We start from the raw sequence: 25,337 nt of genomic DNA, 5'->3' as shown, positions 1-25,337 counted from the left end.
AGTGGTGTGGGGGCTGTGCTTTGGCAAAGTGGGTGGGGTTCTATTCTACCTGGTTGGCCCTATCCGGGGGTATCGTTGGAGGGGTTCTATTCTACCTGGTTGGCCCTGTCCGGGGTTATCATTGGAGGGGTTCTATTCTGCCTGGTTGGCCCTGTCCGGGGTTATCATTGGAGGGGTTCTATTCTACCTGGTTGGCCCTGTCCGGGGTTATCATTGGAGGGGTTCTATTCTACCTGGTTGGCCCTGTCCGGGGTTATCATTGGAGGGGTTCTATTCTACCTGGTTGGCCCTGTCCGGGGTTATCATTGGAGGGGTTCTATTCTACCTGGTTGGCCCTGTCCGGGGTTATCATTGGAGGGGTTCTATTCTGCCTGGTTGGCCCTATCCGGGGGTATCGTTGGAGGGGTTCTATTCTACCTGGTTGGCCCTGTCCGGGAGTATCGTTGGAGGGGTTCTATTCTACCTGGTTGGCCCTGTCCGGGGTTATCATTGGAGGGGTTCTATTCTACCTGGTTGGCCCTGTCCGGGGTTATCATTGGAGGGGTTCTATTCTACCTGGTTGGCCCTGTCCGGGGATATCGTTGGAGGGGTTCTATTCTACCTGGTTGGCCCTGTCCGGGGGTATCGTTGGAAGGGTTCTATTCTGCCTGGTTGGCCCTGTCCGGGGGTATCGTTGGATGGGGTTATATTCTACCTGGTTGGCCCTGTCCGGGGATATCGTTGGAGGGGTTCTATTCTACCTGGTTGGCCCTGTCCGGGGGTATCGTTGGAAGGGTTCTATTCTACCTGGTTGGCCCTGTCCGGGGGTATCGTTGGAGGGGTCATATTCTGCCTGGTTGGCCCTGTCCGGGGGTATCGTTGGATGGGTTCTATTCTACCTGGTTGGCCCTGTCCGGGGGTATCGTTGGAGGGGTTCTATTCTACCTGGTTGGCCCTGTCCGGGGGTATCGTTGGAGGGGTTCTATTCTACCTGGTTGGCCCTGTCCGGGGGTATCGTTGGATGGGGCCACAGTGTTTGCTAGTGGCATGGCAGGCATGAGCAAACTCAGAACTTCCCGTCCGCGGGGACTCCCCCTCTAGCGTTCTTCCTCTCTCACGTCCATTTAGTCGCAGGGAAGGTCCGAACTCTGACTAGTCAGCGCAGCTTTGAATGTTGCTAGGTTACTCGTGGGCATGGTTTTGCATCAAGTTTGGCGTGGATAAAAAAACGCCTTGCAGGCTAGCTCAGTTCTACCCCCTCTTGAAGACTGACCGGGGTACTGCAGGCTAGCTCAGTTCTACCCCCTCTTGAAGACTGACCGGGGTACTGCAGGCTAGCTCAGTTCTACCCCCTCTTGAAGACTGACCGGGGTACTGCAGACTAGCTTAGTTCTACCCCCTCTTGAAGACTGCAGATCACTCCTCCTCTCTCCTGTGGTATAGTAGCCTGGTCATAGCAGATCACTCCTCCTCTCTCCTGTAGTATAGTAGCCTGGTCATAGCAGATCACTCCTCCTCTCTCCTGTAGTATAGTAGCCTGGTCATAGCAGATCACTCCTCCTCTCTCCTGTAGTATAGTAGCCTGGTCATAGCAGATCACTCCTCCTCTCTCCTGTAGTATAGTAGCCTGGTCATAGCAGATCACTCCTCCTCTCTCCTGTAGTATAGTAGCCTGGTCATAGCAGATCACTCCCCGTCTCTCCTATAGTATAGTAGCCTGGTCATAGCAGATCACTCCTCCTCTCTCCTGTAGTATAGTAGCCTGGTCACAGCAGATCACTCCTCCTCTCTCCTGTGGTATAGTAGCCTGGTCATAGCAGATCACTCCTCCTCTCCCCTGTAGTATAGTAGCCTGGTAATAGCGATAAGAGAAGAAGCAGGAAGGAAGGGCTTAACTTCTCCCTCCAGTCAGAACCTAGACTCCTTTTATACACCCCTCCTCTCTGATGGTGAAAAAATGTTCTCCTTTAAAATGTCTGTTTATTGTCTCTTCTCCCTGTCAGTCTGTCTCTCTCTCCCCTCCTGCTTGTAAGTCTGTCTGTCCTTTCCTCCCTGCATCTGTTCATGAGTTATAAGGATGTCTGAAAGCAGTAGAGGAGGAGGTCGGGAGAGCAATGGGGAGGAGGACAGGAGGAGGGGGCTAGGAGCCTGTTACCCCTAGCGCTGTTGTAGCTCTGGTTGCAACTTCATAATTGATGCACCGGTTACCTGGGGAAACAGCCTTGTTGTTTGTGTTGCCAAAGGTGACCAGTGTTGCGTTGTTGTTTATGTTGGTAGGGGTGACGGGGAGACTGTGTTGTCGGTAGGGCCTTGGTGGGCGGGAGCGGGAGGAGGACGGGGGCTGGGCGGGGGGTGGAGGGGGCTTTCGAAGGGCAGGGTGGAGTTGGTGCTGGTATCGACTCAGCTCTGACTCCTCGTCGATGTCTGTGTCGTCGATCAGAGGGATGTTATGGATGAGGTCATTGATCAGGAATTCTGGGTGAGCCATGAAGTTATGGATGGAGTTCCGTGATTCCGTTTTCTCTCGGGTCTCGTACACGTTGGTACGGAAGGCATTGACTACACGCATCTACAGGAGAAGGAGAGATGGGGAGAGGGGGAAGGAAGAGAGAGGAAGAGGGGGAAGAAGAGAGAGGGAGAGGGAGGAAGAGGAAAGGGGGAAGGAGAGAGTGAGTGAGGTGAAGGAGAGGAGAGAGGGAGACAGGCAGACTTGAATGGATGGACGGAGGGACAGACACTCAGGACCAGGTGGCTACAGTTATCTGACCTCTTACCCCTGACCCTTGACCCTTGACTAGGGCTGCAAAGTTCCTTTTACTTTTCAAAAACTTTTTCCAGAAATCCTAGTAGAAGGAATCCTGAAATCAGGAGGGAATAAGCAGGAAATCCAGAAATAGTCTAACTGGGATTTCTAGAAAACCTGAGATTTTTTTATTGGGGCGGGGGGGGGGGGGTGTATTTTTTAACCCTAATCCCCTGACCTCTAACCCTGACCTCTGGCTTCCAGCCAACTGCTCCATATGGGAAAAGAAAGAGAACCAACATAACCAAGACAACAGAATGTTTGTTTAATGGGGTAACATCAGTTTTCCTTACCTACCCTACAGTGAACTACTATCCCCTACAGTGAAGTGAACTACTATCCCCTACAGTGAAGTGAACTACTCTCCCCTACAGTGAAGTGAACTACTCTCCCCTACAGTGAAGTGAACTACTCTCCCCTACAGTGAAGTGATAGATGTAATCTACAGGATGATATATGTAATCTACAGGATGATAGATGTAATCTACACCTCCATTAGGATGATAGATGATAGATGTAATCTACACCTCCATTAGGATGATATATGTAATCTACTCCTCCATTAGGATGATAGATCTAATCTACAGGATGATAGATGCAATCTACACCTCCATTAGGATGATAGATGTAATCTACACCTCCATTAGGATGATATATGTAATCTACTCCTCCTTTAGGATGATAGATCTAATCTACAGGATGATAGATGTAATCTACTCCTCCATTAGGATGATAGATGTAATCTACAGGATGATAGATGGAATCTACACCTCCATTAGGATGATAGATGTAATCTACTCCTCCATTAGGATGATATATGTAATCTACTCCTCCATTAGGATGATATATGTAATCTACTCCTCCATTAGGATGATAGATGTAATCTACTCCTCCATTAGGATGATATATGTAATCTACTCCTCCATTAGGATGATAGATGTAATCTACAGGATGATAGATGTAATCTACAGGATGATAGATGTAATCTACTCCTCCATTAGGATGATAGATGTAATCTACAGGATGATATATGTAATCTACTCCTCCATTAGGATGATAGATGTAATCTACAGGATGATAGATGTAATCTACATCTCCTTCAGGATGATAGATGTAATCTACACCTCCATTAGGATGATAGATGTAATCTACTCCTCCGTTAGGATGATAAATGTAATCTACAGGATGATAGATGTAATCTACTCCTCCATTACGATGATAGATGTAATCTACACCTCCATTAGGATGATAGATGTAATCTACTCCTCCATTAGGATGATAGATGTAATCTACTCCTCCGTTAGGATGATAAATGTAATCTACAGGATGATAGATGTAATCTACTCCTCCATTAGGATGATAGATGTAATCTACTCCTCCATTAGGATGATAGATGTAATCTACAGGATGATAAATGTAATCTACAGGATGATAGATGTAATCTACTCCTCCATTACGATGATAGATGTAATCTACACCTCCATTAGGATGATAGATGTAATCTACACCTCCATTAGGATGATATATGTAATCTACTCCTCCATTAGGATGATAGATGTAATCTACAGGATGATAGATGTAATCTACAGGATGATAGATGTAATCTACAGGATGATAGATGTAATCCACTCCTCCATTAGGATGATAGATGTAATCTACAGGATGATAGATGTAATCTACATCTCCTTCAGGATGATAGATGTAATCTACTCCTCCATTAGGATGATAGATGTAATCTACAGGATGATATATGTAATCTACTCCTCCATTAGGATGATAGATGTAATCTACAGGATGATAGATGTAATCTACATCTCCTTCAGGATGATAGATGTCATCTACTCCTCCATTAGGATGATAGATGTAATTTACACCTCCATTAGGATGATAGATGTAATCTACACCTCCATTAGGATGATAGATGTAATCTACAGGATGATGGATGTAATCTACAGGATGATAGATGTAATCTACACCTCCATTAGGATGATAGATGTAATCTACTCCTCCATTAGGATGATAGATGTAATCTACAGGAAGTTGGATGTAATCTACAGGATGATAGATGTAATCTACACCTCCATTAGGATGATAGATGATAGATGTAATCTACACCTCCATTAGGATGATAGATATAATCTACTCCTCCATTAGGATGATAGATCTAATCTACAGGATGATAGATGCAATCTACACCTCCATTAGGATGATAGATGTAATCTACACCTCCATTAGGATGATATATGTAATCTCCTCCTCCATTAGGATGATAGATGTAATCTACAGGATGATAGATGGAATCTACACCTCCATTAGGATGATATATGTAATCTACTCCTCCATTAGGATGATAGATGTAATCTACTCCATTAGGATGATAGATGTAATCTACAGGATGATGGATGAAATCTACAGGATGATAGATGTAATCTACTCCTCCATTAGGATGATAGATGTAATCTACACCTCCACTAGGATGATAGATGTAATCTACTCCTCCAATAGGATGATTGATGTAATCTACAAGAAGAGGGATGTAATCTACAGGAAGATGGATGTAATCTACAGGATGATATATGTAATCTACACCTCCATTAGGATGATAGATGATAGATGTAATCTACACCTCCATTAGGATGATAGATGTAATCTACACCTCCATTAGGATGATAGATGTAATCTACTTCTCCATTCGGATGATAGATGTAATCTACACCTCCACTAGGATGATAGATGTAATCTACTCCTCCATTAGGATGATTGAGGTAATCTACAGGAAGATGGATGTAATCTACAGGAAGATGGATGTAATCTACAGGATGATAGATGTAATCTACACCTCCATTAGGATGATAGATGATAGATGTAATCTACACCTCCATTAGGATGATAGTTGTAATCTACACCTCCATTAGGATGATAGATGTAATCTACTCCTCCATTAGGATGATATATGTAATCTACACCTCCATTAGGATGATAGATGTAATCTACTCCTCCGTTAGGATGATAAATGTAATCTACAGGATGATAGATGTAATCTACTCCTCCATTACGATGATAGATGTAATCTACACCTCCATTAGGATGATAGATGTAATCTACACCTCCATTAGGATGATATATGTAATCTACTCCTCCATTAGGATGATAGATGTAATCTACAGGATGATAGATGTAATCTACAGGATGATAGATGTAATCTACAGGATGATAGATGTAATCCACTCCTCCATTAGGATGATAGATGTAATCTACAGGATGATAGATGTAATCTACATCTCCTTCAGGATGATAGATGTAATCTACTCCTCCATTAGGATGATAGATGTAATCTACAGGATGATATATGTAATCTACTCCTCCATTAGGATGATAGATGTAATCTACAGGATGATAGATGTAATCTACATCTCCTTCAGGATGATAGATGTCATCTACTCCTCCATTAGGATGATAGATGTAATTTACACCTCCATTAGGATGATAGATGTAATCTACACCTCCATTAGGATGATAGATGTAATCTACAGGATGATGGATGTAATCTACAGGATGATAGATGTAATCTACACCTCCATTAGGATGATAGATGTAATCTACTCCTCCATTAGGATGATTGATGTAATCTACAGGAAGTTGGATGTAATCTACAGGATGATAGATGTAATCTACACCTCCATTAGGATGATAGATGATAGATGTAATCTACACCTCCATTAGGATGATAGATATAATCTACACCTCCATTAGGATGATAGATGTAATCTACACCTCCATTAGGATGACAGATGTAATCTACTCCTCCATTAGGATGTAGATGTAATCTACAGGATGATAGATGTAATCTACACCTCCATTAGGATGATAGATGATAGATGTAATCTACACCTCCATTAGGATGATATATATAATCTACACCTCCATTAGGATGATAGATGTAATCTCAACCTCCATTAGGATGATAGATGATAGATGTAATCTACTCCTCCATTTGGATGATAGATGTAATCTCAACCTCCATTAGGATGATAGATGAAATCTACTCCTCCATTAGGATGATAGATGTAATCTACAGGATGATAGATGTAATCTACTCCTCCATTAGGATGATAGATGTAATCTACTCCTCCGTTAGGATGATAGATGTAATCTACAGGATGATAGATGTAATCTACTCCTCCATTAGGATGATAGATGTAATCTACTCCTCCATTAGGATGTAGATGTAATCTACTCCTCCATTAGGATGATAGATGTAATCTACTCCTCCGTTAGGATGATAGATGTAATCTACAGGATGATAGATGTAATCTACTCCTCCATTAGGATGATAGATGTAATCTACTCCTCCGTTAGGATGATAGATGTAATCTACAGGATGATAGATGTAATCTACTCCTCCATTCGGATGATAGATGTAATCTACACCTCCACTAGGATGATAGATGTAATCTACTCCTCCATTAGGATGATTGAGGTAATCTACAGGAAGATGGATGTAATCTACAGGAAGATGGATGTAATCTACAGGATGATAGATGTAATCTACACCTCCATTAGGATGATAGATGATAGATGTAATCTACACCTCCATTAGGATGATAGTTGTAATCTACACCTCCATTAGGATGATAGATGTAATCTACTCCTCCATTAGGATGATATATGTAATCTACACCTCCATTAGGATGATAGATGTAATCTACTCCTCCGTTAGGATGATAAATGTAATCTACAGGATGATAGATGTAATCTACTCCTCCATTACGATGATAGATGTAATCTACACCTCCATTAGGATGATAGATGTAATCTACACCTCCATTAGGATGATATATGTAATCTACTCCTCCATTAGGATGATAGATGTAATCTACAGGATGATAGATGTAATCTACAGGATGATAGATGTAATCTACAGGATGATAGATGTAATCCACTCCTCCATTAGGATGATAGATGTAATCTACAGGATGATAGATGTAATCTACATCTCCTTCAGGATGATAGATGTAATCTACTCCTCCATTAGGATGATAGATGTAATCTACAGGATGATATATGTAATCTACTCCTCCATTAGGATGATAGATGTAATCTACAGGATGATAGATGTAATCTACATCTCCTTCAGGATGATAGATGTAATCTACTCCTCCATTAGGATGATAGATGTAATCTACTCCTCCATTAGGATGATAGATGTAATCTAAAGGATGATAGATGAAATCTACAGGATGATAGATGTAATCTACAGGATGATGGATGAAATCTACAGGATGATAGATGTAATCTACTCCTCCATTAGGATGATAGATGTAATCTACTCCTCCATTAGGATGATAGATGTAATCTACTCCTCCATTAGGATGATAGATGTAATCTACAGGATGATGGATGAAATCTACAGGATGATAGATGTAATCTACACCTCCATTAGGATGATAGATGTAATCTACACCTCCATTAGGATGATAGATGTAATATACTCCTCCATTAGGATGATATATGTAATCTACACCTCCATTAGGATGATAGATGTAATCTACTCCTCCGTTAGGATGATAAATGTAATCTACAGGATGATAGATGTAATCTACTCCTCCATTACGATGATAGATGTAATCTACACCTCCATTAGGATGATAGATGTAATCTACACCTCCATTAGGATGATATATGTAATCTACTCCTCCATTAGGATGATAGATGTAATCTACAGGATGATAGATGTAATCTACAGGATGATAGATGTAATCTACAGGATGATAGATGTAATCCACTCCTCCATTAGGATGATAGATGTAATCTACAGGATGATAGATGTAATCTACATCTCCTTCAGGATGATAGATGTAATCTACTCCTCCATTAGGATGATAGATGTAATCTACAGGATGATATATGTAATCTACTCCTCCATTAGGATGATAGATGTAATCTACAGGATGATAGATGTAATCTACATCTCCTTCAGGATGATAGATGTCATCTACTCCTCCATTAGGATGATAGATGTAATTTACACCTCCATTAGGATGATAGATGTAATCTACACCTCCATTAGGATGATAGATGTAATCTACAGGATGATGGATGTAATCTACAGGATAATAGATGTAATCTACACCTCCATTAGGATGATAGATGTAATCTACTCCTCCATTAGGATGATAGATGTAATCTACAGGAAGTTGGATGTAATCTACAGGATGATAGATGTAATCTACACCTCCATTAGGATGATAGATGATAGATGTAATCTACACCTCCATTAGGATGATAGATATAATCTACTCCTCCATTAGGATGATAGATCTAATCTACAGGATGATAGATGCAATCTACACCTCCATTAGGATGATAGATGTAATCTACACCTCCATTAGGATGATATATGTAATCTCCTCCTCCATTAGGATGATAGATGTAATCTACAGGATGATAGATGGAATCTACACCTCCATTAGGATGATATATGTAATCTACTCCTCCATTAGGATGATAGATGTAATCTACTCCATTAGGATGATAGATGTAATCTACAGGATGATGGATGAAATCTACAGGATGATAGATGTAATCTACTCCTCCATTAGGATGATAGATGTAATCTACACCTCCACTAGGATGATAGATGTAATCTACTCCTCCAATAGGATGATTGATGTAATCTACAAGAAGAGGGATGTAATCTACAGGAAGATGGATGTAATCTACAGGATGATATATGTAATCTACACCTCCATTAGGATGATAGATGATAGATGTAATCTACACCTCCATTAGGATGATAGATGTAATCTACACCTCCATTAGGATGATAGATGTAATCTACTTCTCCATTCGGATGATAGATGTAATCTACACCTCCACAAGGATGATAGATGTAATCTACTCCTCCATTAGGATGATTGAGGTAATCTACAGGAAGATGGATGTAATCTACAGGAAGATGGATGTAATCTACAGGATGATAGATGTAATCTACACCTCCATTAGGATGATAGATGATAGATGTAATCTACACCTCCATTAGGATGATAGTTGTAATCTACACCTCCATTAGGATGATAGATGTAATCTACTCCTCCATTAGGATGATATATGTAATCTACACCTCCATTAGGATGATAGATGTAATCTACTCCTCCGTTAGGATGATAAATGTAATCTACAGGATGATAGATGTAATCTACTCCTCCATTACGATGATAGATGTAATCTACACCTCCATTAGGATGATAGATGTAATCTACACCTCCATTAGGATGATATATGTAATCTACTCCTCCATTAGGATGATAGATGTAATCTACAGGATGATAGATGTAATCTACAGGATGATAGATGTAATCTACAGGATGATAGATGTAATCCACTCCTCCATTAGGATGATAGATGTAATCTACAGGATGATAGATGTAATCTACATCTCCTTCAGGATGATAGATGTAATCTACTCCTCCATTAGGATGATAGATGTAATCTACAGGATGATATATGTAATCTACTCCTCCATTAGGATGATAGATGTAATCTACAGGATGATAGATGTAATCTACATCTCCTTCAGGATGATAGATGTCATCTACTCCTCCATTAGGATGATAGATGTAATTTACACCTCCATTAGGATGATAGATGTAATCTACACCTCCATTAGGATGATAGATGTAATCTACAGGATGATGGATGTAATCTACAGGATGATAGATGTAATCTACACCTCCATTAGGATGATAGATGTAATCTACTCCTCCATTAGGATGATTGATGTAATCTACAGGAAGTTGGATGTAATCTACAGGATGATAGATGTAATCTACACCTCCATTAGGATGATAGATGATAGATGTAATCTACACCTCCATTAGGATGATAGATATAATCTACACCTCCATTAGGATGATATATGTAATCTACACCTCCATTAGGATGACAGATGTAATCTACTCCTCCATTAGGATGTAGATGTAATCTACAGGATGATAGATGTAATCTACACCTCCATTAGGATGATAGATGATAGATGTAATCTACACCTCCATTAGGATGATATATATAATCTACACCTCCATTAGGATGATAGATGTAATCTCAACCTCCATTAGGATGATAGATGATAGATGTAATCTACTCCTCCATTTGGATGATAGATGTAATCTCAACCTCCATTAGGATGATAGATGAAATCTACTCCTCCATTAGGATGTAGATGTAATCTACAGGATGATAGATGTAATCTACTCCTCCATTAGGATGATAGATGTAATCTACTCCTCCGTTAGGATGATAGATGTAATCTACTCCTCCGTTAGGATGATAGATGTAATCTACAGGATGATAGATGTAATCTACTCCTCCATTAGGATGATAGATGTAATCTACTCCTCCGTTAGGATGATAGATGTAATCTACAGGATGATAGATGTAATCTACTCCTCCATTAGGATGATAGATGTAATCTACTCCTCCGTTAGGATGATAGATGTAATCTACTCCTCCGTTAGGATGATAGATGTAATCTACAGGATGATAGATGTAATCTACTCCTCCATTCGGATGATAGATGTAATCTACTCCTCTGTTAGGATGATAGATGTAATCTACTCCTCTGTTAGGATGATAGATGTAATCTACTCCTCTGTTAGGATGATAGATGTAATCTACAGGATGATAGATGTAATCTACTCCTCCATTAGGATGATAGATGTAATCTACTCCTCCATTAGGATGTAGATGTAATCTACTCCTCCATTAGGATGATAGATGTAATCTACTCCTCCGTTAGGATGATAGATGTAATCTACAGGATGATAGATGTAATCTACTCCTCCATTAGGATGATAGATGTAATCTACTCCTCCGTTAGGATGATAGATGTAATCTACAGGATGATAGATGTAATCTACTCCTCCATTCGGATGATAGATGTAATCTACACCTCCACTAGGATGATAGATGTAATCTACTCCTCCATTAGGATGATTGAGGTAATCTACAGGAAGATGGATGTAATCTACAGGAAGATGGATGTAATCTACAGGATGATAGATGTAATCTACACCTCCATTAGGATGATAGATGATAGATGTAATCTACACCTCCATTAGGATGATAGTTGTAATCTACACCTCCATTAGGATGATAGATGTAATCTACTCCTCCATTAGGATGATATATGTAATCTACACCTCCATTAGGATGATAGATGTAATCTACTCCTCCGTTAGGATGATAAATGTAATCTACAGGATGATAGATGTAATCTACTCCTCCATTACGATGATAGATGTAATCTACACCTCCATTAGGATGATAGATGTAATCTACACCTCCATTAGGATGATATATGTAATCTACTCCTCCATTAGGATGATAGATGTAATCTACAGGATGATAGATGTAATCTACAGGATGATAGATGTAATCTACAGGATGATAGATGTAATCCACTCCTCCATTAGGATGATAGATGTAATCTACAGGATGATAGATGTAATCTACATCTCCTTCAGGATGATAGATGTAATCTACTCCTCCATTAGGATGATAGATGTAATCTACAGGATGATATATGTAATCTACTCCTCCATTAGGATGATAGATGTAATCTACAGGATGATAGATGTAATCTACATCTCCTTCAGGATGATAGATGTCATCTACTCCTCCATTAGGATGATAGATGTAATTTACACCTCCATTAGGATGATAGATGTAATCTACACCTCCATTAGGATGATAGATGTAATCTACAGGATGATGGATGTAATCTACAGGATGATAGATGTAATCTACACCTCTATTAGGATGATAGATGTAATCTACTCCTCCATTAGGATGATTGATGTAATCTACAGGAAGTTGGATGTAATCTACAGGATGATAGATGTAATCTACACCTCCATTAGGATGATAGATGATAGATGTAATCTACACCTCCATTAGGATGATAGATATAATCTACACCTCCATTAGGATGATATATGTAATCTACACCTCCATTAGGATGACAGATGTAATCTACTCCTCCATTAGGATGTAGATGTAATCTACAGGATGATAGATGTAATCTACACCTCCATTAGGATGATAGATGATAGATGTAATCTACACCTCCATTAGGATGATATATATAATCTACACCTCCATTAGGATGATAGATGTAATCTCAACCTCCATTAGGATGATAGATGATAGATGTAATCTCAACCTCCATTAGGATGATAGATGAAATCTACTCCTCCATTAGGATGTAGATGTAATCTACAGGATGATAGATGTAATCTACTCCTCCATTAGGATGATAGATGTAATCTACTCCTCCATTAGGATGATAGATGTAATCTACTCCTCCGTTAGGATGATAGATGTAATCTACAGGATGATAGATGTAATCTACTCCTCCATTAGGATGATAGATGTAATCTACTCCTCCATTAGGATGATAGATGTAATCTACTCCTCCGTTAGGATGATAGATGTAATCTACAGGATGATAGATGTAATCTACATGATGATAGATGTAATCTACAGGATGATAGATGTAATCTACATGATGATAGATGTAATCTACAGGATGATAGATGTAATCTACATGATGATAGATGTAATCTACAGGATGATAGATGTAATCTACATGATGATAGATGTAATCTACAGGATGATAGATGTAATCTACATGATGATAGATGTAATCTACATGATGATAGATGTAATCTACTCCTCCATTAGGATGATAAATGTGTAATCTACTCCTCCATTAGGATGATATATGTAATCTACTCCTCCATTAGGATGATATATGTAATCTACTCCTCCAGTAGGATGATTGATGTAATCTATACCTCCATTAGGATGATAGATGTAATCTACTCCTCCATTAGGATGATAGATATAATCTACTCCTCCATAAAATTAGATTTAATTTACCTGTCAAATAATTTATCCTGTTGTTGTATATAGTCATTACCTGTCACATATGTTATCATGTTGTTGTATATAGTCATTACTTGTCACATATGTTATCTTGTTGTTGTCTATAGATCCTCAATCTCACACAAATAATCATGGAACCTATCGCGTACCACCCTAAATCTGTAAAAATTGGCACCCTCATAGATATCACCCTGACCAACCTGCCCTCTAAATACACCTCTGCTGTCTTCAACCAGGATCTCAGCGATCACTGCCTCATTGCCTGCGTCCGTAATGGGTCCCAGGTCAAACGACCACCCCTCATCACTGTCAAACACTCCCTAAAACACTTCAGTGAGCAGGCCTTTCTAATCAACCTGGCCCAGGTATCCTGGAAGGATATTGACCTCATTTCGTCAGTAGAGGATGCCTTGTCGTTCTTTAAAAGTAATTTCCTCACCATCTTAAATAAACATGTCCCACTCAAAAAATGTAGAATGAAGAATAGACATAGCCCTTGGTTCACTCCAGACCTGATTGCCCTTGACCAGCACAAAAACATCCTGTGGCGTACAGCATTAGCATCGAATAGCCCCCACGATATGCAACTTTTCAGGGAAGTTAGGAACCAATAAACACAAGCAGTTAGGAAAGCAAAGGCTAGCAGAAATTTGCATCCTGTAGCACAAACTCCAAAAAGTTCTGGTACACTGTAAAGTCCATGGAGAATAAGAGCACCTCCTCACAGCTGACCACTGCACTGAGGCTAGGAAACACTGTCACCATCGATAAATCTACGATAATCGAGAATTTCAATAACCATTTTTCTATGGCTGGCCATGCTTTCCACCTGGCTACCCCTACCCTGGTCAACAGCTCTGCACCCCCCACAGCAACTTGCCCAAGCCTCCCCATTTCTCCTTCACCCAAATCCAGATAGCTGATGTTCTGAAAGAGCTGCTAAATCTGGACCCCTACAAATCAGCCGGGCTAGACAATCTGGACCCTTTCTTTCTAAAACTATCAGCCGCAATTTTTGCAACCCCTATTACTAGTCTGTTTAACCTCTCTTCTGTATTGTTTGAGATCCCCAAAGATTGGAAATCTGCCGCGGTCATCCCCCTCTTCAAATGGGGGGACACTCTAGACCCAAACTATTACAGACCTATATCTATCCTACCCTGCCTTTCCAAGGTCTTCAAAAGTCATTTCGAATCCAACCGTACCTTCTCCGCTATGCAATCTGGTTTCCGAGCTGGTCATGGGTGCACCTCTGCCACGCTCAAGGTCCTAAATCATACCATAACCGCCATCGATAAAATACAACACTGTGCAGCCGTATTCATCAACCTTTCGACTCTGTCAATCACCGCATTCTTATCGGCAGACTCAACAGCCTTGGTTTCTCAAATGACTGCCTTGCCTGGTTCACCAACTACTTCTCAGACAGAGTTCAGTGCTGCCTCTCCTTCCAGTTCTCTGCTTCCAATGACTGGAACAAACTGCAAAAATCACTAGCTTTAAGCACCAGCTGTCAGAGCAGCTCACAGATCACTGCACCTGTAACAAAGCCCATCTGTAAACAGCCCATCCAACTACCTATCTCATCCCCATACTGTATTTATTTATTTATCTTGCTTCCTTGCACCCCAGTATCTCTACTTGCACATTCATCTTCTGCACATCCTATCATTCCAGTGTTTAATTGCTATATGGTAATTACTTTGCCACCATGGCCTATTCATTGCCTTACCTCTCTTATCCTACCTCATTTCCACATGCTGTATATAGATTTTTTCTACTGTATTATTGACTGTATGTTTGTTTTATTCCATGTGTAACTCTGTGTTGTTGTATGTGTCGAACTGCTTTGCTTTATCTTGGCCAGGTCGCTTGGCTATATACAAACCTATTCTACAGCTAGATATCAGTAGGTCTATATACAAACCTATTCTACAGCTAGCTATCAGTAGGTCTACAGCTAGCTAACAGTAGGTCTAAATACAAACCTATTCTACAGCTATCTATCAGTAGGTCTACAGCTAGCTATCAGTAGGTATACAGCTAGCTATCAGTAGGTCTACGTACAAACCTATTCTACAGCTAGCTATCAGTAGGTCTACATACAAACCTATTCTACAGCTAGCTATCAGTAGGTCTATATACAAACCTATTCTACAGCTAGCTATCAGTAGGTATATAGCTAGCTATCAGTAGGTCTATATACAAAACTATTCTACAGCTAGCTATCAGTAGGTCTATATTAAAACCAATTCTACAGCTAGCTATCAGGAGGTCTGCATTCAAACCTATTCTACAGCTATCAGTACGTCTACAGCTAGCTATCAGTAGGTATTCATACAAACCTATTCTACAGCTAGCTATCAGTAGATCTACATGCAAACCTATTCTACAGCTAATCAGTCGGTCTATATACCAACCTATTCTCATCATGTGAAATACATAGAATTAGGGCCTAATGAATTCATTTAAATTGACTGATTTCCTTAAAATAACTGGAACTCAGTAAAATCTTTGAAATTGTTGCATGTTGCATTGATATTTTTGATCAGTGTAATATGGTAGAATTCTATCAATTTAATCAGACCAATTATTTTACTATATTTAACTTTGCCTATAATATTATGCAACTGCTTTGCTTTAAAGGTGCACCATGCAGAAATTGTGCCACCATTTCCTGGTTACAAAAATTATATTATTTCACCTAATTTCAGATGATGTGACAAAACAAAATCACTGAGTGTAGAGAATCATTGTACCATCTCAATCACTGTGAAATGTCTTTTAAAAAACAACAAAAAAACAATATTTTCAGCCGTTTGAAGCTGGTGTACAAAACCGAATGTAAAAGACACAAAAACTAAACTTAAGAACAGGAAGCATAGAAATAGAGCACATAGAACAGATCTACCGCTTCTTAGACTTACTTTCGATGAGAATGACAGATCTATAACTCACAATTCTATATGAATTTGGTCGGGACGCTCAATAACTTACATATTGCAGCTTTAAATAGTGAAGTAAAACTTTTTAAACCTAAACTACACTACCATACTTTAAAGAGTTATAAAGAGTACCGATAAAGAGACACAGAGAGACACAGAGGGACACAGAGAGACACAGAGAGACAAACAGAGACAGACACCGAGAGAGACAGACACAGAGACAAACAGAGAGAGACACAGAGAGACACAGAGAGGCACACAGAGAGAGAGACAGAGAGAGAGACACAGAGAGAGAGAGACAGAGAGAGAGACACAGAGAGAGAGAGACAGAGACACAGAGAGAGACACAGAGAGAGACAGAGAGACAGAGAGACAGACAGAGAGAGAGAGAGACAGAGAGATAGACAGAGAGACAGAGAGACAGACAGAGAGCGAGAGAGACAGAGAGATAGATAGAGAGAGAAAGAGACACAGAGAGACAGACATAGAGAGAGACAGAGAGACAGAGAGAGAGACATAGAGATGAGACATAGAGAGATAGACAGAGACACAGAGAGACAGACAGAGAAAGAGAGACAGAGAGACAGACAGAGAGACAGACAGAGAGAGAGACACAGAGAGACAGAGAGAGACACAGAGACAGACAGAGAGACAAAGAGACAGACAGAGAGAGAGACACAGAGAGACAGAGAGAGACACAGAGACAGACAGAGAGATAGACAGAGAGAGAGAGACACAGAGAGTAAAGATATGATACCTGTGTCTGTATGCGGTTTAGTCCTCTACACCACAGTATCTGTCCTCGTCGTAGCTCTCTCTCAGCACAGTCGATCTCTCCCTCTTCGTCTCCTTCGTCCATCTCTTCCTCTTCCTCCACCGCCGCCATCGCTGCCCCCGCCTCCTTCAGACATGGTAATTGGTCGCTGGGAACCGTGGCGATCACCTGTCCCCCGACAATGCACACGGAGACAGTCGTCAGACGAAAAAGGTGGTACTATTCTACACACAAGTAATGCATTACACACACTCACACACACTGTCTAATAGGCCTGTCTAATAGGCCTGTCTAATAGGCCTGTCCAATAGGCCCGTCTAATAGGCCCGTCTAAAAGGCCTGTCTAAAAGGCCTGTCTAATAGGCCTGTCTAAGAAGCCTGTCTAATAGGCCTGTCTAATAGGCCTGTCTAAAAAGATGTTCCTCTATCTATGACTCTACAGTGCATTTTCTATATTAGCGGGTTAGGGGTTAGGGTTAGGGTTGGGGTTGGGGTTAGGTTTGGGGTTAGGGTTAGGGTTGGGGTTGGGGTTGGGGTTAGGGTTGGGGTTAGGGTTAGGGTTGGGGTTAGGGTTAGGGTTGGGGTTAGGGTTGGGGTTAGGGTTAGGGTTAGGGTTGGGGTTAGGGTTAGGGGTTAGGGTTGGGGCTGGGGTTGGGGTTGGGGCTAGGGGTTAGGGGTTAGGGTTAGGGTTGGGGTTAGGGTTAGGGTTAGGGTTAGGGTTGCGGTTAGGGTTAGGGTTAGGGTTGGGGTTAGGGGTTAGGGTTAGGGTTGGGGTTAGGGTTAGGGTTAGGGTTGGGGTTGGGGTTAGGGGTTAGGGTTGGGGTTAGGGGTTAGGGTTGGGGTTGGGGTTGGGGTTGGGGCTAGGGGTTAGGGTTAGGGTTAGGGTTGGGTGCGGGCCCCAGATTTGGACTTTATCACATAACCTATAGTCAGGTGGTTGCGGATGGGTTATTAGCAAACAGCTGACCCGTGCATCACTAACACACACACTGACCTGTCCCCAGAGTAGTTCTCCCACTCCAACGAACAGACACCAGAGCCACTGTTCCACGCTGAGAGGAGCACAGCTGAACGGCTTGCCTCCCCACTGGACGATCACCACCTAGGGAACATAACATACCCTACATTACCAACAGGACGTGGACACCGCCCAAATAGGTCCACAGACGATGCAATCTCAACCACACTGCACACTGCCCTAACCCATCTGGACAAGAGGAATACCTATGTGAGAATGCTGTTCATTGACTACAGCTCGGCATTCAACACCATAGTACCCTCCAAGCTCGTCATCAAGCTCGAGACCCTGGGTCTCGACCCCGCCCTGTGCAACTGGGTACTGGACTTCCTGACGGGCCGCCCCCAGGTGGTGAGGGTAGGCAACAACATCTCCTCCCCGCTGATCCTCAACACTGGGGCCCCACAAGGGTGCGTTCTGAGCCCTCTCCTGTACTCCCTGTTCACCCACGACTGCGTGGCCACGCACGCCTCCAACTCAATCATCAAGTTTGCGGACGACACAACAGTGGTAGGCTTGATTACCAACAACGACGAGACGGCCTACAGGGAGGAGGTGAGGGCCCTCGGAGTGTGGTGTCAGGAAAATAACCTTACACTCAACGTCAACAAAACTAAGGAGATGATTGTGGACTTCAGGAAACAGCAGAGGGAACACCCCCCTATCCACATCGATGGAACAGTAGTGGAGAGGGTAGCAAGTTTTAAGTTCCTCGGCATACACATCACAGACAAACTGAATTGGTCCACTCACACAGACAGCATTGTGAAGAAGGCGCAGCAGCGCCTCTTCAACCTCAGGAGGCTGAAGAAATTCGGCTTGTCACCAAAAGCACTCACAAACTTCTACAGATGCACAATCGAGAGCATCCTGGCGGGCTGTATCACCGCCTGGTACGGCAACTGCTCTGCCCTCAACCGTAAGGCTCTCCAGAGGGTAGTGAGGTGCATCAAAGCTGGGACCGAGAGACTGAAAAACAGCTTCTATCTCAAGGCTATCAGACTGTTAAACAGCCACCACTAACATTGAGTGGCTGCTGCCAACACACTGACACTGACTCAACTCCAGCCACTTTAATAATGGGAATTGATGGGAAATGATGTAAATATATCACTAGCCACTTTAAACAATGCTACCTTATATAATGTTACTTACCCTACATTATTCATCTCATAGGCATACGTATATACTGTACTCTATATCATCGACTGTATCCTTATGTAATACATGTATCACTAGCCACTTTAACTATGCCACTTTGTTTACATACTCATCTCATATGTATATACTGTACTCGATACAATCTACTGTATCTGCCTATGCTGCTCTGTACCATCACTCATTCATATATCCTTATGTACATATTCTTTATCCCCTCACACTGTGTACAAGACAGTAGTTTTGGAATTGTTAGTTAGATTACTTGTTGGTTATTACTGCATTGTCGGAACTAGAAGCACAAGCATTTCGCTACACTCGCATTAACATCTGCTAACCATGTGTATGTGACAAATAAAATTTGATTTGACACCTGCAGTCTGCATATAGACTTTTTGTTTTATTTTGTTCTACTGTATTATTGACTGTATGTTTTGTTTATTCCATGTGTAACTCTGTGTTGTTGTTTGTGTCGCACTGCTTTGCTTTATCTTGGCAAGGTCGCAGTTGTAAATGAGAACTTGTTCTCAACTGGCCTACCTGGTTAAATAAAGGTGATCTGGCCTACCTGGTTAAATAAAGGTGAAATATATATTTTTTTTAATTCCAAAATCATGGGCATTAATATGGAGTTGGTCCCCCCTTTGCTGCTATAACAGCCTCCACTCTTCTGGGAAGGATTTCCACTAGATGTAGGAACATTGCGGCTATAACAGCCTCCATTCTCTGGGAAGGCTTTCCAATAGATGATGCAGATGACTTGCTTCCATTCAGCCACAAGAGCATTAGTGAGGTCGATTAGACCATTAGGGCATTGGCCAAACCCAGATTAGTCCGTCTGACTGCCAGATGGTGAAGCGTGATTCATCACTCCAGAGAAAGTGTTTCTGCTGCTCCAGAGTCCAATGGCGGCAAGCTTTACACCCCTCCAGCCAACAATTGGCATTACGCATGGTGATCTTAGGCTTGTGTGCGGTCTGTTCGGCCATGGAAACCCATTTCATGAAGCTCCCGACAAACAGGTCTTGTGCTGACGTTGCTTCCAGAGGTGGTTTGGAACTCGGTAGTGAGTGTTGCAACTGAGGACAGACCATTTTCCAACGCTTCAGCACTTGGTGGTCCTGTTCTTTTAGCTTGTGTGGCCTTCATCTTCACAATAACATCACTTACAGTTGGCCAGGGCACCTTCCACTTCACAATAACAGCACTTACAGTTGGCCAGGGCACCATCCACTTCACAATAACAGGACTTACAGTTGGCCAGGGCACCTTCCACTTTACAATAACAGCACTTACAGTTGGCCAGGGCACCTTCCACTTTACAATAACATCACTTACAGTTGGCCAGGGCACCATCCACTTCACAATAACAGCACTTACAGTTGGCCCGGGCACCTTCTACTTTACAATAACAGCACTTACAGTTGGCCAGGGCACCATCCACTTTACAATAACAGCACTTACAGATGGCCAGGGCACCATCCACTTTACAATAACAGCACTTACAGTTGGCCAGGGCACCATCCACTTTACAATAACAGCACTTACAGATGGCCAGGGCACCATCCACTTTACAATAACAGCACTTACAGTTTGGCCAGGGCACCTTCCACTTCACAATAACAGCACTTACAGTTGGCCAGGGCACCATCCACTTCACAATAACAGCACTTACAGATGGCCAGGGCACCATCCACTTTACAATAACAGCACTTACAGTTGGCCAGGGCACCTTCCACTTCACTTCACGCACGTCCGTGCATGCGTGTGTGTGCGTGTGTGTGCGTGTGTGTCCGTGCGTGCGTGTGTGCGTGTGTCAGTGTGTGTCCATGCGTGCGTGTGTGTGCGTGTGTCCGTGTGTCCGTGCGTGCGTGTGTGTCAGTGTGTGTGCGTGTGTCAGTGTGTCAGTGTGTGTCCGTGTGTCCGTGCGTGCATGTGTGTCAGTGTGTGTGCGTGTGTGTGCGTGTGTGTGCGTGTGTCAGTGTGTCAGTGTGTGTCCGTGTGTCCGTGCGTGCATGTGTGCGTGTGTGTCCGTGTGTGTCCGTGCGTGCGTGTGTCCTACCTGGATAACTAAGGTTCCGAACACTATGGAACAGAAGATAGGGTTAGAGAAGATTCCGTCAAAGACATTGCGTTCTCCGTGGATCTTCCTGGCGTTGATCTCATTAAAGAGCTGCATGAGGACGAAGGTGTTGAAAATTATGGTGTAGTGTTCTGACGGAGGGGAGTGGAGCGGAGCTTTACGACCACTGTCTATGTTGAAGATACGCTCTCCTAAAGGAGAGAGGAGAGGAGGGGGAGGAGAGAGGAGAGAGGAAGGGAGAGGGTAGAGAGGAGGAGAGGGAAGAGAAAAGGAGGGTAGAGAGGAGGAGAGTGGAGAGGGGAGAGGAGGAAGAGGAGGAGAGAGGAGAGAAGAAGAGAGGAAAAGAGAAGAAGAGAGGGGGAGAGAAGAGGAGGAGAGGAAAGGAGAGGTAGAGGGGGGGTGAGGAGAGAAGAGGAGAAAGGGGAGGAAAAAGGAGAGAAGGAGAGGAAAGGAAAAGGAGAGATAAACTGTCAAAAAATTATTAAGTTCTTAAGGAAAAGAGAACTGGAGGCAAGATCATGAATGAGGACAGGGAGGAGAATGAAAGTAATGGATAGGAAGAAATAGGAGGAGAGAAAAAGTGTGTGTGTGTATGTGTGTGTGTGTGTGTGTGTGTACCTATAAACAGGAGACTAAAGATAATGATGAGCTGGTAGACTCCGTGACCCAGGATGTTCTTTAACATCGTCAAGGAGATGAGGGGGTTGTTGCGGCCGTAGGGTTTACGTAGCAACAGGGACTCTGTGGGTGGTTCTGTTGCTAAGGCAAGAGAGGCGAAGGTATCCATGATGAGGTTAACCCATAACATCTGGACTGCTTTCAGAGGAGAGTCCTGGGGGGGGCAAGAGGGTTGGTGGGGGGAGGAGAATGTGTGAAAAGCCACTGTTGACACCCACAATGTTGAGTGTGTGCATTTGTGTGTGAGCGTGTGTTCGTTACCTGTGTAATGCAGGCCCCAGTGAAGGCCACTATGACAGCCACCACGTTGACAGTCAGCTGGAACTGGAGGAACTTGGAGATGCTGTCGTAGACGTTCCTCCCCCACATCACAGCCTTCACTATACTACTGAAGTTATCGTCCGTTAATATGATGTCAGACGCCTCCTTGGCCACGTCTGTACCGGCTATACCCTGCAGAGAGAGAGGTATGGTTTAATACCGGCTGAACCCTGCAGAGAGAGAAGAGGAATGGTTTAATACCGGCTGAACCCTGCAGAGAGAAGAGGTATAGTTTAATACCGGCTGAACCCTGCAGACTGGGGGGCAGTATTCAGTGGAGTGGATGATCAGGTGCCCAGAGTAAACTGCCTGCTACTCAGGCCCAAAAGATAGAATATGCATATAATTAGTTGATTTGGATGGAAAACACTTTGAAGTTTCTAAAACTGTTTGAATGATGTCTGTGAGTATAACAGAACTCATATGGCAGGCATAAACCAGAGAAAAAATCCAACCAGGAAGTGGGAAATCTGAGGTTTGTAGTTTTTCAAGTCATTGCCTATCGAAAATACAGTGTCTATGGGGTCATATTGCACTTCCTAAGGCTTCCAATAGATGTCAACCGTCTTTAGAACCGTGTTTGAGGCTTCTACTGTAAATGGGGAGAGAATGAGAGCGTCTGGCAGAGTGTCATGAGCTCAGTCTCGTGCATGCCTGTGAGAGTTAGCTGCGTTCCATTGCATTTCCAAAGACAAAGGAATTGTCCGGCTGAAACATTATTGAAGATTTATGATAAAACATCCTAAAGATTGATTCTATACATCGTTTGACATGTTTGAACTAAACGCGCCAACAAAAAGGAGGTATTTGGACATAAATTATGGACTTTATCGAACAAAAAAAACATTTATTGTGGAACTGTGATTCCTGGGAGTGCATTCTGATGAAGATCATCAAAGGTAAGTGAATATTTATAATGCTATTTCTGACTTTTGTGACACCTCTCCTTCTTTGAAAATTGGCTGTATGTTTTTCTGTGGCTAGGTGTTGACCTAACATAATCGCAAGGTGTGGTTTCGCCGTAAAGCCTTTTGGAAATCTGACACAGCGGTTGCATTAAGGAGAGGTTTATCTATAATTCCATGCATAACACTTGTATCTTTTATCAATGTTTATTATGAGTATTTCTGTAATTTGATGTGGCTCTCTGCACTTTCACCGGATGTTTGTTTGAGACAATGCATTTCTGAACATAACACACCAATTTCAAATGAGGTTTTTGGACATAAAGATGAACTTTATCAAACAAAACACACATTTATTCATTTGGTGTGCTTTCGCTGTAAAGCATATTTGAAACTGGACACTGTGGCTGGATTTACAAGTGGTTTATCTTTAAAATTGTGTAAAATACTTGTTTGTTTGAGGAATTTTAATTATGGGATTTCTGTTGTTCTGAATTTGGCGCCCTGCAATTTCACTGGCTGTTGGCTGTTGCCGTCCCACATATCCCAGAGAGGTTAATACAGGACGTACCCTGCAGAGAGAAGAGGTATGGTTTAATACCGGCTGAACCCTGCAGAGAGAGAAGAGGAATGGTTTAATACCGGCTGTACCCTGCAGAGAGAGAAGAGGAATGGTTTAATACCGGCTGAACCCTGCAGAGAGAGAAGAGGTATGGTTTAATAGCGGCTGTACCCTGCAGAGAGAGAAGAGGAATGGTTTAATACCGGCTGTACCCTGCAGAGAGAGAAGAGGACTGGTTTAATACCGGCTGTACCCTGCAGAGAGAGAAGAGGTATGGTTTAATACCGGCTGTACCCTGCAGAGAGAAGAGGTATGGTTTAATACCGGCTGAACCCTGCAGAGAGAAGAGGAATGGTTTAATACCGCCTGTGCCCTGCAGAGAGAGAAGAGGACTGGTTTAATACCGGCTATACCCTGCAGAGAGAAGAGGTATGGTTTAATACCGCCTGTACCCTGCAGAGAGAGAAGAGGTATGGTTTAATACCGGCTATACCCTGCAGAGAGAAGAGGTATGGTTTAATACCGGCTGAACCCTGCAGAGAGAGAAGAGGAATGGTTTAATACCGGCTGTACCCTGCAGAGAGAGAAGAGGACTGGTTTAATACCTGCTGAACCCTGCAGAGAGAGAAGAGGAATGGTTTAATATCGGCTGTACCCTGCAGAGAGAGAAGAGGTATGGTTTAATACCGGCTGTACCCTGCAGAGAGAAGAGGTATGGTTTAATAGCGGCTGTACCCTGCAGAGAGAGAAGAGGTATGGTTTAATACCGGCTGTACCCTGCAGAGAGAAGAGGTATGGTTTAATACCGGCTGTACCCTGCAGAGAGAAGAGGTATGGTTTAATACCGGCTGAACCCTGCAGAGAGAGAAGAGGACTGGTTTAATACCGGCTGAACCCTGCAGAGAGAGAAGAAGACTGGTTTAATACCGGCTGTACCCTGCAGAGAGAGAAGAGGACTGGTTTAATACCGGCTGAACCCTGCAGAGAGAGAAGAGGACTGGTTTAATACCGGCTTAACCCTGCAGAGAGAGAGAAGAGGAATGGTTTAATACCGGCTGTACCCTGCAGAGAGAGAAGAGGAATGGTTTAATACCGGCTGAACCCTGCAGAGAGAGAAGAGGTATGGTTTAATAGCGGCTGTACCCTGCAGAGAGAGAAGAGGA

General features: G+C 42.4%; 1 protein-coding gene across 1 annotated transcript in view; it reads right to left on the bottom strand.

Moving 5' to 3' along the window:
• Positions 1–1,105: 1,105 nt before the first annotated feature.
• Positions 1,106–25,337, bottom strand: part of LOC110515266 (plasma membrane calcium-transporting ATPase 2) — a 158,518-nt gene continuing 134,286 nt past the window's right edge. Inside the window, exons 22-27 of the mRNA XM_090204070.1 lie at positions 22,648–22,839; positions 22,327–22,540; positions 21,688–21,899; positions 18,444–18,551; positions 17,432–17,617; positions 1,106–2,548 (exon numbers count right to left, since the gene is read on the bottom strand). Of these exons, the coding sequence (XP_090060196.1) occupies positions 2,120–2,548; positions 17,432–17,617; positions 18,444–18,551; positions 21,688–21,899; positions 22,327–22,540; positions 22,648–22,839 (1,341 nt within the window). The 3' untranslated portion in view covers positions 1,106–2,119. The remainder of the gene's footprint in view (positions 2,549–17,431; positions 17,618–18,443; positions 18,552–21,687; positions 21,900–22,326; positions 22,541–22,647; positions 22,840–25,337) is intronic.

Source organism: Oncorhynchus mykiss, chromosome 16 (genome assembly GCF_057628025.1).
Source record: "Oncorhynchus mykiss isolate SJ-2025 chromosome 16, ASM5762802v1, whole genome shotgun sequence".
Taxonomy (NCBI): Eukaryota; Metazoa; Chordata; class Actinopteri; order Salmoniformes; family Salmonidae; genus Oncorhynchus; species Oncorhynchus mykiss.
The sequence above is the reverse complement of the archived record's forward strand: the minus strand, read 5'-3'. Positions and strand labels throughout refer to the sequence as shown.